The sequence below is a fragment of the Drosophila willistoni genome (assembly GCF_018902025.1).
Source record: "Drosophila willistoni isolate 14030-0811.24 chromosome 2R unlocalized genomic scaffold, UCI_dwil_1.1 Seg200, whole genome shotgun sequence".
Taxonomy (NCBI): domain Eukaryota; kingdom Metazoa; phylum Arthropoda; class Insecta; order Diptera; family Drosophilidae; genus Drosophila; species Drosophila willistoni.
Window position 1 is genome coordinate 6,426,868 of NW_025814051.1, and position 14,695 is coordinate 6,441,562.

General features: G+C 32.3%; 1 protein-coding gene across 1 annotated transcript; it reads left to right on the forward strand.

The window, feature by feature from the left end:
- The first annotated feature begins 3,450 nt into the window (after positions 1 to 3,450).
- On the forward strand, positions 3,451 to 4,241 carry LOC6643734. The gene is made up of 2 exons (XM_002066347.4): positions 3,451 to 3,528; positions 3,596 to 4,241. Exon 2 carries the CDS (start codon positions 3,610 to 3,612, stop codon positions 3,997 to 3,999), a length of 390 nt encoding a protein of 129 aa, XP_002066383.1. The 5' UTR covers positions 3,451 to 3,528; positions 3,596 to 3,609; the 3' UTR covers positions 4,000 to 4,241.
- Positions 4,242 to 14,695: the final 10,454 nt, after the last annotated feature.

Consider the following 14,695-nt stretch of genomic DNA (forward strand, 5'->3'; position numbering starts at 1 on the left):
TTTTTGGTTCTGGATCAGTAAAAATTTGAATTTCGGACTGGCGTGAACATTAAAATGTGGTCGAAAATTTTTCATAAATTTTTGCTTTTTCTGGCAATTGGTTTATGTGCAACAACTGTTGAAGATGAAAATGCTATAGATAATATGAGAGATTACAAAGTCAATATTATCAGAGACGATTACTGTAAAGATTATTGTGCTAATGAATGTGAGGATTACGCTAAAACATGCACTAAGACTGAAAAAGCCATAATCACTGACAAATACGAAATCAGTGTAAATAAATCTGGAGTAACGATTAATTGGACAACCAATATAATAAACCCAATACATTTGAAAGAATTAACTTCATCAGACAATAATACAAACGTTTTGTCTCTGAAAATAATATTCCACCGAAATATGACACAAGATACATCTGTTCGATCCACTGATTATATGAAAGCTCTTAATTTAAAATATGCAAAATACACAAAAACAATCACAAGTTTTAATTTAATTATTTATGAAACTGAAGTTGACATTTCAATATATACGGAAAATCAATTTGAAAAACAACCTTTTAACATCACAATGTTATTTAACAATTATTTAACTGAGGCAAACCTTTTAAAATTAATAAAAATTACTTATAGAGGAACACTTTTCCTTAACGATGACACTTTTCATCATAATACCCAGTTAGAGGAAATATCATTTGCCTTTTTAATAATAGATAATCTGAACTCAAAGATTTTTCAAAATTTGACAAATTTAAAAATATTGAGATTTATCGAATGTACTTTGAATAACCATGAATTTCTAAGGTTGGTAATGTATTTTTAAAATAGTTGTTGAATAGTAAAATTTAAACAAATGATTTCAGATCCAGTGTGCTTCAAAATAATTTGCAATTTGTAACTTTTTATAATGATAAGGACATTGAATTAACATATTTTGAAAAATATCGAAAACTTGAAATTATATTTGCATATATCGAGTCGAAATCGTATTATTTACAAGAGATTATCAATACGAATATAACAGCTTTTATTTGCTTTAATTATGATTCGCTATGTATTTTTAATCTTGGTATAAATGGCAAACGTTGTCCCAAGGAATGCATTTGTAAACCGAAAAATATGCATCGATATGAGTTTGATATAAACTGCTCTAAGAGAGGACTAAGTTATATTCCAGAACTACCTATTCCGATCAGAGGCGATGTCTCTCTACATTTCGAAGGCAATGGTTTAATAGAATTACCCAACATTTCATCAGATGGCTATAATAATCTTCAAGAACTTTATCTGGCTAATAACAATCTAACTAATATACAAATTAATCAATTGCCTCTGAACCTGAAATTACTGGATATACGAAATAATAGCAAAATGTCTCTCGATTCTAGTGTAGCAGCCAGTCTATTAGAGCAAAAAGATAAAATCTCTTTTTCCCAATCTGGAACATATTGGGAGTGCAATTGCAAGAATAATGAGCTCTTGAGTTATCTGGACTTTCTAAGGAATAGAGAAAAAAGTAAGAAAATCAATGACCCTGTACACTTTTATCATCTAAAAGGACCTTGCCCGGATGACTGTTTCTGTTGTGTCAATGAAACTCAAAATCAATTTATTATCAACTGCACAAAAAAAGCATTAAAAACAGTTCCCAATTTCACGAATAATATAATTGGTGACTCTTCACTTTTACTGGATGATAATCTAATCGAAGCTCTTCCAATCTCTTCACTACGGAACTCTAATCTGGGGGAACTTCACTTGAAGAACAACCGACTTACCCATCTTCGTCTGGATCAACTCCCAATCAATATAACAAATCTAGATATTCGGCATAATAAATTGACAGAACTTGATGACGATGTGACCCAGTTCATTTCCACCGTAAAAAAGGTTCAATTGTTGGGAAATCCTTGGCAATGCAGTTGTAAGTACACCAAATTTCTGGCTCATCTTAGCCAAGAGTATCCCACAGAATACAAAACAGCTTTATGGCGATGCAGTGGACAAGAATATTGCCCTAATCCGTGCATTTGTTGCAAAGAAGATGAGAGCCAAAAGTTTATTATTAATTGCAGTAGTCATCAATTGATGAAGATACCCTCAAAATTACCCATAACAGAAAATGCCACCCTTCTGTTTGAAAATAATAACCTACAGTCCTTGGACAGGTATACCAAAATCGAAGGATTTGATGAATTGAATGAACTTCATCTAAGGTACAATAACATAACGGAGATAGAGGTTCTTCCACAGAAGATTCGTTTCCTTGATATACGAAGCAATTCTTTATGGACACTGAGTAAGAATATAAGACAACTTTTAGCCGAAAAATCAAATAAGTCTCATCTGACAATGCTCATATCAGGCAATAAATGGATTTGTCATTGCAAAGAAATACATTTTTTCCGATTTACCAAGAATCTGGCAGAGAATATCATTGATCTGTGTAAGACAGAATGCGATGATTCCAGATTGTTTGTTTCCCTGGAGGAGAAGGATCTATGCCCTGAAAACATTCCGTTCTATGTCATATACTTTACATCATTTATAATGATAAGCTGCCTCTTAAGTATCCTGCAATGCTATTGGACGACACTACGAGCATGGCTGTACGATAAGAGACTCTTCCTGAAACTGACCACTCGTCTAGAGAAAGGCACCAAGACGAAGTACGATTGCTTCTTGGCCTACTGCCACAAGGATTCACATTTCATAAGGGAGTACGTCGAGAGGTTGGAGCATGGACGTAACCGACTTCGTTTGTGCTTCTACGAAAGAGATTGGCTGGCTGGTGAACCGATTCCTGACTGCATTTGCCACTCTGTAGAGAATTCCAAGTGCACAGTTATCCTAATGACCAAACATTTTCTAAAATCTGTTTGGGGCCGTTTGGAATTCCGTTTGGCCCTTCATGCCACTTCCAAGGATCAGTACAAGCGGCTGGTTGTCATCATCTATCCGGGTGTAGAGAACTTTGATAATCTCGATAGAGAACTACAAAGCTATTTGAAACTCAATACCTACTTGCTGCGAAATGATGCTAATTTCTGGAGTAAACTAATCTATGCCTTGCCCCACAAAATGATTGAAGAGAGCCAGGAAATGGAGGTGATAGATATTGAACCAGCACACTAACAAAATGGCCTGGACCAATATTCAACTTCTTTACCACATCATTTTCTTTCGTTGTTCACTTGTCAGTCTTCAATAATGAACAAATATAAGAGTTGTTGAAAAGTTAAACTTGTTTTTGATTTAACCTAATATTTTATACCAATATCTAAAGATATCTTGGTTACTTGAAGAAATTGAAATTGGGTTAAATTTAAAATTTAGCTCTTGCTTGAGGCAAATAATAATGGTAATCCATAAAATTTGAATTTTGTCATTTTTTGTTATTTCTCTTTGTTACATTTTGCTTTCTCGGTCGAGTAGACTGCGACATTGCTTTCAAATAATTTTTGATGAGTAGATTGAATTTAATTCAATATTACTTTTAGCCACACAGAGTTGGCAAACCGAACGAGTAAGTAAATCTAAAAATATTAGGAAAAAGTAATTTAAAATAAAAATAAGACACTTTTTTTTATTAGGACACCCAATTAAAATGAGTTTTGCCATGACGCGTAAATTTCTTCTGCTGCCCTTCAAGCGAGCCTGTGATGCTGCGCTGCCAACAACTGTGGCATCCACACCCAAGGCGACAGCAGCAACAATGATGCAAATTGGAGCCGGTGGACAGTTGCAACAAATACGTCATCATGGCCCAATTGCCGGGCCACCACGATTCCCCCTATCAACTGGACAGCGTCTCATCATGGGTTGGGGCTCTATATTGGCAATGATGATCATACCATTTTGGGCACTATCCCAAATGCCACGCTGGTCCAAGCTGCACAACGGCATCGATCCGGATGCGGAGGAGAGGGAGCGACAGGAGCTATTGGAGCAGCAGCGTATGGCTGAACAGGAGATGGCAGAGGAGCAACAGAAATAACAAGTAAAAGTATTTCAAAACACAAAAAAAAAAAACAAAACCAAAGTTTAAACGGTGACTTCAAGTTATAAGATTCTTTTACTGGATTTCAACACGTACACAACAAATTTACACCTACACACACACACACACCAACAAACTTGATTTTAAGTTTATCATCAGCAACAGCGTGGAAATTGTTTCGCAATGTGTTTCATTGAATTAAAAGCTACTAAATGAACATTAAAAAAAGTACTTTTAAATTTTGTCAATTGAAATTATTTAGCTAAATATTTAAAGTACATACATTTTTTATCAAGTATGTATTTACAAAGGGAAAATGTCCAAAACGATTGTGGACTAAGCGCAGTCGGGACAAGTGGCAAGAACTGTAGTAATCATAATTTTGAATGAAATATAGTAGATTTTAAGGATTGAATCTTATTTTAACTTATGCCTCTTTTTTTTTTAACTAAAAAACTTGGTGGTTCTTGAAATAGCTATACAGAAAAATTGCTCACCTTTTGGTGTTGCCTTTGAAATAATCTTTTGGAAGATTTGGAAGACCTCGAGCCGGCTTAAATGCAAGGTTTGACTTAAAATTTAAAAAGGACGTAATCTAACCAGATAACATAGATGAATATGCAGCTTCGAATTTTTTATTATTTTTGCTAATTTAATCCATAGGCCATCGGTATAAAGACGGGACCCATTAATTTCGATGTTGTATTTATTCATTCGCTGTAGGTACTGAAAAGTATTTAGTTTTTTTTAAGGAACCTAACTGAGATTTGTTTATGTAGAGTTTTTTGTTATAAAGAGGTTTGTTAAATTAAGGTTTCCTTGTACTTTCAAATTTTTTATTACTTTCTACTTTTATTAGTTTAATTTTATTTTACACAGCTTTAATACGTCGCTGTAAGCGCCTAGTATATTTTTAAAATTTAAAATAGTAAAGCATTAAAAAAATAATAATAAATAAATAAATTGCATTTATTTATATTCAAAAAATAGTTCATTTATAAACACATTATAGATAATATTATTTATTAAAAATATATTAATATTAAGATTATTGGGTGGCCGAAACTACATGATAAAACGATAAAATACAATTAATTTTATTATTTAATCAAAAAAGAAAAAAACACCAGACCAAATTGATTGCAATTAAATTGTAATAATTACCTTTACTTTCTATATTTTTAAATTGAGAATATTTGAGTTTTTAGGGATTTGCCTTGGGTTTTAAACATAATTTTTACTAAATCGTGATTTCCTCAGAAAAGATGAAAATTTTACTTTTTGAGGTTTTAATGCAAACCGAAAGTTTATTTTCTGATGAATAAACTGATGTATGAATTTCAAAAATCGGTCAAAAATTGGCTATATTACACGTTCACAAAGTTGGGGTTATGTGAGAATATTTGAGGTTTTAGGAATTTTCCTTAGTTTTTTAAACATACTAAATCGTGATTTCCTCATGACAAATTTTTGACCTTCTCATTTTGCTTGGACCTCGTCATTTAGAAGATTCTGCCTAGAATACATGGCATAACAAATTAACAACAAATGAGTTAAAGCAACAAAAAAAATATCCCCCCATAAAGTAAGTGACCACCTGGCTGTTTGGTTGGCGACCACTGAAATGACACTTTAAATCGGTTAACATAAAGCAAAGTTCTTTATGAGACAACTCTGCAACCGCAACCGCTTGGTCGAAAGGCAGCAGAAACGTACAAAAAAAAAGAAAAGCCTTTTAATGATTACAAAGACAATGTTCTCACTTCTTTAGAATTGACCACACAAAGTGAGGCAATCAGTGGCCGGCCAGTGGGAAGAGTGAGAGTGATAGAGAATTGCATTCTGTAAGATATCGCAATATCCTCCAATTGGAGGGGCACTTTCATTTTCAGGCATAATTAATTGCGACCGAAAGTTTTCTGTATTGGCAGAAAGTAAAAAGTTTTGTCAGGAACAACGAACCTGTTGCTTTTTGGGGGAGGGGGGACACAATATATATATATACAAGGCAACGCACAGAAACCGGATCAAATTGTTGGCAAGAGGCAACTTTCTTCTTCTGGGCTTCTTTTGACACACTAAACTGACGCAACGGCAAACTTGTGGCAAGTGCAACAAGTGTGCTTACCTCCCCTTCTTATCATTCCCTCCTCTTGGACTCCGTATATATTTGCAAAAGGACGCCCACGAGTCGCACAAAGAGTGAGGAAATGAAAAGGGGAGCTGAGTTTATGCCTCATTCACACGATTCAGCAAATGTTTATAAATTACAAAGATCGGTATAAATATGTGTACCTAATTTTATCGTTATTTTATTTTGGGGTATATTAGACCAACTTTCAGATGCACACATCTACAGTATGGGAACAGAAAATAGAGACACGTTAACCTTAAAAATCATTTTTTTTATATTTTCTACATTTTATATCCAATTTTTTATTTTGTACTTTGTACTTTTGATTAAATTTCAATATAAGCTGCGTTTTAGAGCAAATATCAAGTAAAATTGTTAAATAAAAACTAGAAACACGCTGTATTGTATGATAAAACTTTACTAAAACTGTAATTTTTCGTTTTTTGTTAAATTTTATATTTACATATAGTTAAAATATATTTGTTGATTTCATTGATATGTAATATTACCGGTTAGGTAGGTTAGAAGTAACATAAAAAAAAGTGGAAAAAAAAACAAAAGATGATTGTATTTTGAAGTTCTTAATAAATAGCCGAAATGATTAATTTAAAAAAAAGGAACTCATAGCCGTCCAACTTGATCATTAGAAAAGAAAACAACGCAAAAACTGGTCCAGTTAAAACGAATTTAAATATAAATTCTGTTTTTTAAAATTAAATTCCTAACTTCAACTAATTAAGGTAGTTCAAACGAATTTTCGTTCTTGAATAAGTATATTAAAACTGATTATTATACTTAATTTATTCTCATATTGCCAATTTTAGAGTCCTGTAATTGAATAATAAGTCCTAAATTGGAAGTCTCAAATTGGAATCTATAATTTTGTTTCCAATTTCGGAATTTAAGAAAATTTGATTAATATAGTATACAAATTACATTTTTACTACATAGACTGCAAAAAACAATTCGAATATAAAGTACATCTGACATAATTGAATGATAGATAAAGTCCACACAGTTTTAATATAAAAAGGAGAATGCCATAAAAGACTGGAATTTTGTAGTAGAAATAACTTCAGGCCTTTTTTTTTAGGCTTGTTATTTTAGTCCTTTCATATCCGCAAACAAGTAAATTAGTCTTTAACTTAACTGATTCAAATACTATTTACCCGAGAATTTTTGGAAATTTTATAATTGAAAACTTTTGCCCAATTGTATAAGGTATAACTTTAAGTCGTTGCTATTTTCATTCTGCAAGGAGTGTTGCTAGTGAACCGATCCAATCGACAGCCGCCTGACAGAACCAGTTTAATGGCACATGAAAATTTCACCAAAATAAAGAAAAGAAGAAAAAAAAAGCAGAATCGAGCGGAATCTCCCCTACTGAGAGAGTCGCCCAGTCTAAGCGCAGTTTGGCGTGGCAAGTTGATTTGCTTAAAAAGAAATTCACTTTCCTTCGGCTCCAAAAAAAAAAAAAAAAAACAAAAAAAACTCTTTTTTTTTTTGGTGTGGATTTTCTTGGCCAAAGAAGGTCAGTGCAGATCATGATCAGGATTTAGCTAAACTTTGGTGAGGCTAACAAACCCTGAAAACCGAAAAAGCCAAATCAAATAAACAATTGAAACCGAAACTTGCACGAAAAATACTTTTAATGAAAGTTGGCACTTTGCTTTAGCTTGTTTTGGGTTTTGATTTGTGGCAACCAACCAGGTAAAATGACAAGGAAAATGGCCCCATGACTCTTTGCCACCAATTGAAGGAGGTTTTCTTGTTAAAGGTGTTTGTTTTTCTCGGTTTTATTTTTGGATATTTTTTTTTTAATTGGCTCAAAGTCGAAATATTTGATGGTTAAAATATATAGTTTATTCAACTGGATTTAAGAAATGAAAATTGAATTTTCTCCTAACTTTTGAGACCTTTTTGCGGCGTTGGTGATTAAGGTTTGGCGTGGATATATAAATTAATCTTATTTACTGAAGGAAGAATTGCTATGAATTGAATTTTAAATTTTATTTTAATGAATTGAGAAAGGCTAACTATTGAATTTTATTTCTTCTATAAGAAAACTGTTTGGAATATTATCTTGGTGGAGTTATCTTAAAGTAGAGTATACCCATAAATTATTGAATTATTTTGAAACTTTCTACCCAATTTTAATAAACGGTTCTCAATCTGACATATAAAAATAAGTTTTAAAAGTACATAAGAAATTAGCCTAAATTTTTTTTTTTTATCAAATTGCGCAATTTATAAGAAACTTTTTCTTTGCCATTTATTTATGACCCTCCACATGTGTTTTTCCATATGCTTAGCAATTTGTAATTGAGACCTAAATTCCACAAGGTCTTATAGTACAGCTTCCACTTATCTTCACCCTCATTCCATTACTCTTACTCATAGCTTGGTCTAGTAAATAATTTTTTGGAGTTTCTTTGTGGAACAATGAACCCAACCATCAAAGCAGAATTTAACCTAGAAACGAAAAAAAAAAAAAAAAACTGTCACCAATTTTCTATTTATTTTCATTACTATTACTTATCATTTTTTAGCAGCTTAAATGTATCGTGCCATTCGCCAAAGAATAAGAGAGGCATAGAAAGAGGAAGGTAGCCCATCTCAGCATTGTCATCATCATCATCAGTCGAGTCGACTGAGTGACTTGAGTCGCTGACTGAATGAGTGAAAGCAAGTAATCAGTAGAGAATGGTTCTCCATAACCATTTCCATATAACTAATGCTCCAATTTCTTAAATTTATATAATTATTTCTGCTAAAGTTGGAAGTAGACAACAAAAAACAAAAAAAAATAAGTTTAACTTAAATCTTACTGCCACTTAAGAACTTGCGCAAAAAGCCCTGACAACCAATTCATAGAGAGGTAAGTAAGTGAGACCCTTCCAGACCATCTATTCATCCATTCACATGCCTTTCTGCAATTGCTGACAAAACGTGATTCGTGCACAGAGATAGACACACACACACACACACAGGGAAAAGACCCCATTAATATAATTTGTGTCATAGAGTTGAACATTCGTTGACTCAAATCACTTACAGACAGTTTCGTCCCCTAAACGATTATGAGGTAGCTTCCAGCCAGGGAATATTGTGAAAAGTCTGTTTGTTGTTTTTTGAATTTTCGTGTACTTTTTTTCTTCTTTCATATCGCATTGGATTTTTCTTCTTTGTTTTTCCTATTGCCTAGATCAAATAAAAACCGCTGATCGTGTCGTGTTGACTGTCGATCGATTGGCATTTCGTGGGTGTTGTTATGACTCTTCATAAAGAGAGTACATCTGCTTTATCTAGACGTTTGGAACGGATAGGTTTAGAATTGAAGAAATTAGGACTAGATCTAACTTACTGATCAAATATTTAATTATTTGCCTTATTATTCAAGAAGTATCCCAAAAAGGAAGTAATCAGAATACATAAATTTAAAATAAAGAATGCTCTTTTGAAAAATGTTACTTTCATTAGATAAAAATTATGTTCAAAATACTTGACATTTCAAACTGCACTTTAAATTACTTTTAACACTTTTTTGGTAAAATGTATATAACAATAAATTATAAAAGAATTGAAAATCCTTCATCTAAAAAGGAAGATCTCTTTAATCTTTCTAATTGTAAGCTTAATGTCTCTAAAATCAAAAATTACCTGAAAGAGCATCTTTCATTAAATCCTTTGTGTATCCCTTGTGGAACTACCTTTCAGTAATGCTTCAAATACGTCGAGATCAAAAGATTTATAGATTGAGTAGGTCTCCTCTGAGCCAGCGATTAGGAAGAGTATATATGGGTCGGCATTATGGAGTTAAACGCCTTTCTTTGGGTTTTCTGTGTGGGTTTTTCCTTTCTTTGTTGTTTGTTACATTTGAGAATTGTGTTTAATTTTTTTTTTATTGGTTTTATGGGGCTTCTTAATTTGTTACCAAAAATGGTTAACAGTAGCCCCCGAAGGGTTAATCAACCATTTAACTTGCGTGTTGACAGACGAAATAAATTTGAGTTAAATTGTTGATTTGCTGGCAATTTGCGTGGGATTTGAGAATTCAACAAGTTTTCAATGCAATCAAAAGTTGAAGGCAAAACGAAAACATGACTTTTGAAAATGGAAAGTATTATTTTCCGATGGAAAAACTGTTTGATCTAACTATAATTCATTTTACCAAATAACACTTATATACACCATTTAATAGTAGTAGAAAGAAAATGTAATTATCTAGGGGGAAAATTTATAATTAAGATCTTGGCGACTTGATCGCTTTTTACACTCTTGAAATTCAGTTTTAACCTTTTAACTTCCTTATACAAATTGCTTGACTTAGGACTACATATACAACCGAATCTCCTGCTACGATGTTAAAGATCATAGAATGTTATAGTTTTTCCCTCCCCATCACAATTAAGACATTTTCATTGAAAACTTTCTCAGGCTCTCAACCTAAACCGAAACATCCATTAAGTCATGTAAAATTCTCACACTCGAAAAACAAAAAGCCGAGAACAACAACAAAAACAAAAAATTGATTACCTCTCGACCAATGTAAAAGAACACGTACCGATAATCATAACTCTAGGGTAACTCTCCGCCTGAACCCCTTTTCACACTTCTTTGGCCATCATCCATTATAATGGAGCCCAACTGCAATGCTTGCTTACTTACTTGGTTGGTTGGTTGGTTTGTTGGCGGATCCTCTTAGTAGGCTTAATTGCATCACGTTTTTAGAGCAACTTCAACTTGGGGGCACAAAACATCAACATGCCGACAGAATATTACACAATTGTTTGAATGCTGCTCAGAGAGGGGGGAAGCTGTTGCAGTTGCATGTGGAGAAGAAAGAGAAATAATGCACATTAGTTGTAATGATTTCCACACACATATGTACATATGGGTATATAAATGTGTGAGTGTCTCTTTGAGTGACTCATTGACTGACTGGCGTCTTTTCATCTCTAAACTTGGTTAAATAAAACAGGAATAACTTCTCTAATTGTGCGTTTACTTATTTTTTCATTCAACATAATAAGGTTTTTGAACATTTTGAATACAAAAATTCCTGAAGAACTTTACCGAAGGCGATTTAAATATGTGTATTTAAAAACCAAAAAGTTTAAAAAGTTGCGAGTATTGACCGCCAGCAAACAAAAATAAAGTTTAATAAAAATTATAAGTGTGGCTATAAAAATAAATAAATAAAATCTAATAATGATTGTTTATTTTACAGTTGTTTTAAGTTTTCGAAATTCAAGGATAATATAAAATTTAATTAGGGAATTTTGCTCCCAAAAGTATGCAATAGGCTGGAAAAGTGTTATTACTCGCAGCAAATTTATAACTCCATATGCCTTAAAACCTAAAAATTGTAAACAAGCAATGTTTGTTTTGAGGATTTTATTTTTTAATATATAAATAGAATATTGCAAAGTTACTTTATATGTTTCAAAAAACGAATGCCTTGAGTGCTTATTGCATACTTCTAGGAGTAAATTTTTCTGATTTCATATTTAGTACACACTTTTTCTTAGTTATATAATGAATGTAGTATTCCTAAATAAAATACATTTAATATTAAAAGCATAATGGATTTGCCCTACTCATTATTAAATAAAAAGTATTTCACAACAATACTTTTAGCAATACCTTTATTATTAAATTAATTAAATTTAAATAATTTAAACTATCTCGCTAAATTTTCCACTCGTTCAAATAAAACATAAGATCAAAATAAACATTTTAAAGTTCATCTAAAAAGTTCATCAAAGAAAAATAAATGAACTAAAGCCACGCAAGATTATTTGTTTAAAATATGTTGTATTTATTTGTCATAAACTACTGACTAGTTAATGTAGTAGTTGGTTTATGAAAAAGATTTTCCAATTGGTATATTTTGGTTTCGGCTTACACAAGCTCAAGTAGCAAAAGTTCATTTAAACTTAAGCAGATTCAAATTCTTTAAAAGTGTTAGTCGCACTCGTTACGTTTACTACTTATTGTTAGTCATTATGAGCAAATGTTCCATTTTCCAATTTTTGTTTTCTTCTTCTTCTTTTTAATGCCACCGAGTTTCGTTGCGGTTGTTGCAAGTGTCAAGCGTCAACCAAGCGTTGCATCCTCTACAAGTACAACTATAAACTTCAGTTACAACAACTTACAACTAAAATGTGGCAATCTTCTTACGCATTTGCTGGGCAAAAGCCAAATTTGGTCTTAAGCCCAAAAACAGAGAGAGAGAAAGAGAGAGACAGAAAGAATTTGCACAACAACATTTAATTTGGTTATTTGTACATGGCGGAGAATAAAATATCAAATGTTAGGCCTCCCCACCAAAACACAAAACGGATGCACATTTCCGGTGGGTTGGTTCTTGCCTTGGAGTGGGCTGGCTAACTACTACCAGTTGCATGACAAACAATGCAATCGAACTGACCAGACCAAAATGCAAAGTCCAATCCAACTTAAAACCAAGTGGAGCCACCCGCGCGACAAAATGTAATTGACCAAATATGTAACGCTTGGCTGCTTTGAGAATAAAATAAACAAATGATCAGCATAGAAAAAAATTAAAATAAAAATAATATTTACAAAGAAGTAAATTAAAAATGATGGGAGTATTCTTGGTTAAGAGCGTGTTTTTTGGACATTTTCCAAAAAAATTATCATTTGAAAACGAAAAGAGTTTCTTTTTTTTCATTAAGAACAAATTAAAGTTAACGAAACAAAACATATTTTTTTTGGTGCGAGAGGTGTTCATAAAGTTTTCGGACTTCAAAGTTAACTTAATAATTAAAAAGTATCTTGGAGGATAACTCGATTCTAGTCCTGATCTTAATAACGATTTTAGGATCTGTAAAAATGGTTGCCGTTGAAAAATGAAAAGGTTTCATATTAATCTTCCCGATCTTGATCAAATTTGGCATAGTCGTTTATATGTATTATAAACTCACCAATATTAAATTTCACGACAATAGCTAAGGAAATAACGAAGTTATTGAGAAAAGTCACTGTTCGTGACTTTGCGGTTTGTATGGGAGCTATATGATATAGTGGTCCGATCCGGCTGAATCCGAGATATAGTATGTAGTTGTAACGGTCTAAGATGAGTTTGCGTTGATGCAGACGGACGGACAGGCGGACAGACGGACGGACGGACGGACATGGCTATTTGAACTCGTCTCGTCGTGCTGATCAAGAATATATATACTTTATATGGTCGGAGATGCTTCCTTCTATGCGTTGCACACTTTTGATTAAAATTAATATACCCTTTTTGCAAAGGTATAAAAATGTTTTAATTTTTTAATACATACATCTTGTTTATTCAATAGACTGTGAAATTTGGTAACTATATAAATTTTTTAAATGTGTACATGGGCCTATGTTAAGAACCACTTAAGAAAACACCGAACGATTCTGAAACCGATCGATAATCGTCTATGGCAAAAAAGTTAAATTTCAGCCAACGAAAGTTGTAAGGCAATATAGGCATTCGATTTTTATTATTTAACAGATTTATAATTATTTGATACAGTTTCGTTAATTTATTGGAAATTCATAATTACATAAGTAAAGGATGTCCCATTAATCACGCCAGACGTAATTTTAATAAGAAACACAGATTTATTTTTTGGCAGAGCGAATTTGATTGTGTTATATATATTTAGTGTTGTGTTAGATATATTTCTGAATGTATGTATGTATGTTTTTATGTTCTTTAAGAAATACTTTTTCCTCTCTGTACTAGGTAATAGCGTCTGCATCGGTAAAGTTTTCAATTTCGGTCTAATTGTAAGTTAAAAAACATTTTGAGAAACATATTTTACATATTTCTGGCAATTGCCTTGTGTGCAACAAATATCTATGTGGAATATGCCAGTGATGATATGAGAGATTATGTAGATAGTTAATATCAGTGACGATTACTGTGAACATTATTATGACTAAACATGTAAAGAAGGCAACCTTAGTGAGAACGTGCATGTTTTAAGCACGAAGAGTATTATTATATATTCTCAGAAATTTCGGTCATTTATTCTAAATGGTATATGTACCTAAAAAATGTTTACGTTTCTTCTTTATTATGGATCATCTATCAATATTGTACTATCCCTAATGCCAAAATATTGTATCATAGCGGATATGGCTTATGGCCTCGATGGGATCGGAGAGGATCCGAAAAATTTTTCCATAACCGTCCTTACGAAAACTTGTATGCTTTATTTTTAAGTATCAACATTTTTTATCGGCTCAAGTTAGCTATCACACGAGCAACAGTTCATGACTTTATGGGTATATTAAGTAAGCTTTTAGCTATACGGATTTGAAATTAATCTAAAACAATTCTTTTTTATGCTTAGCATTGAGGAAGTACATAAATAATGCTTGTAGATAGATTGCTGCAAGTATTCATTACACTAAATTGTCCGTTATGCTTGTATGATTTAAATAAACATATGTTACGCTATATCGATTTTAATTTTGATTTCATAATACAACAAACCAAAATTTGCATGATATAAAAATTTCCTCATTTTGTTTCTAGAACCATTTTTTGTA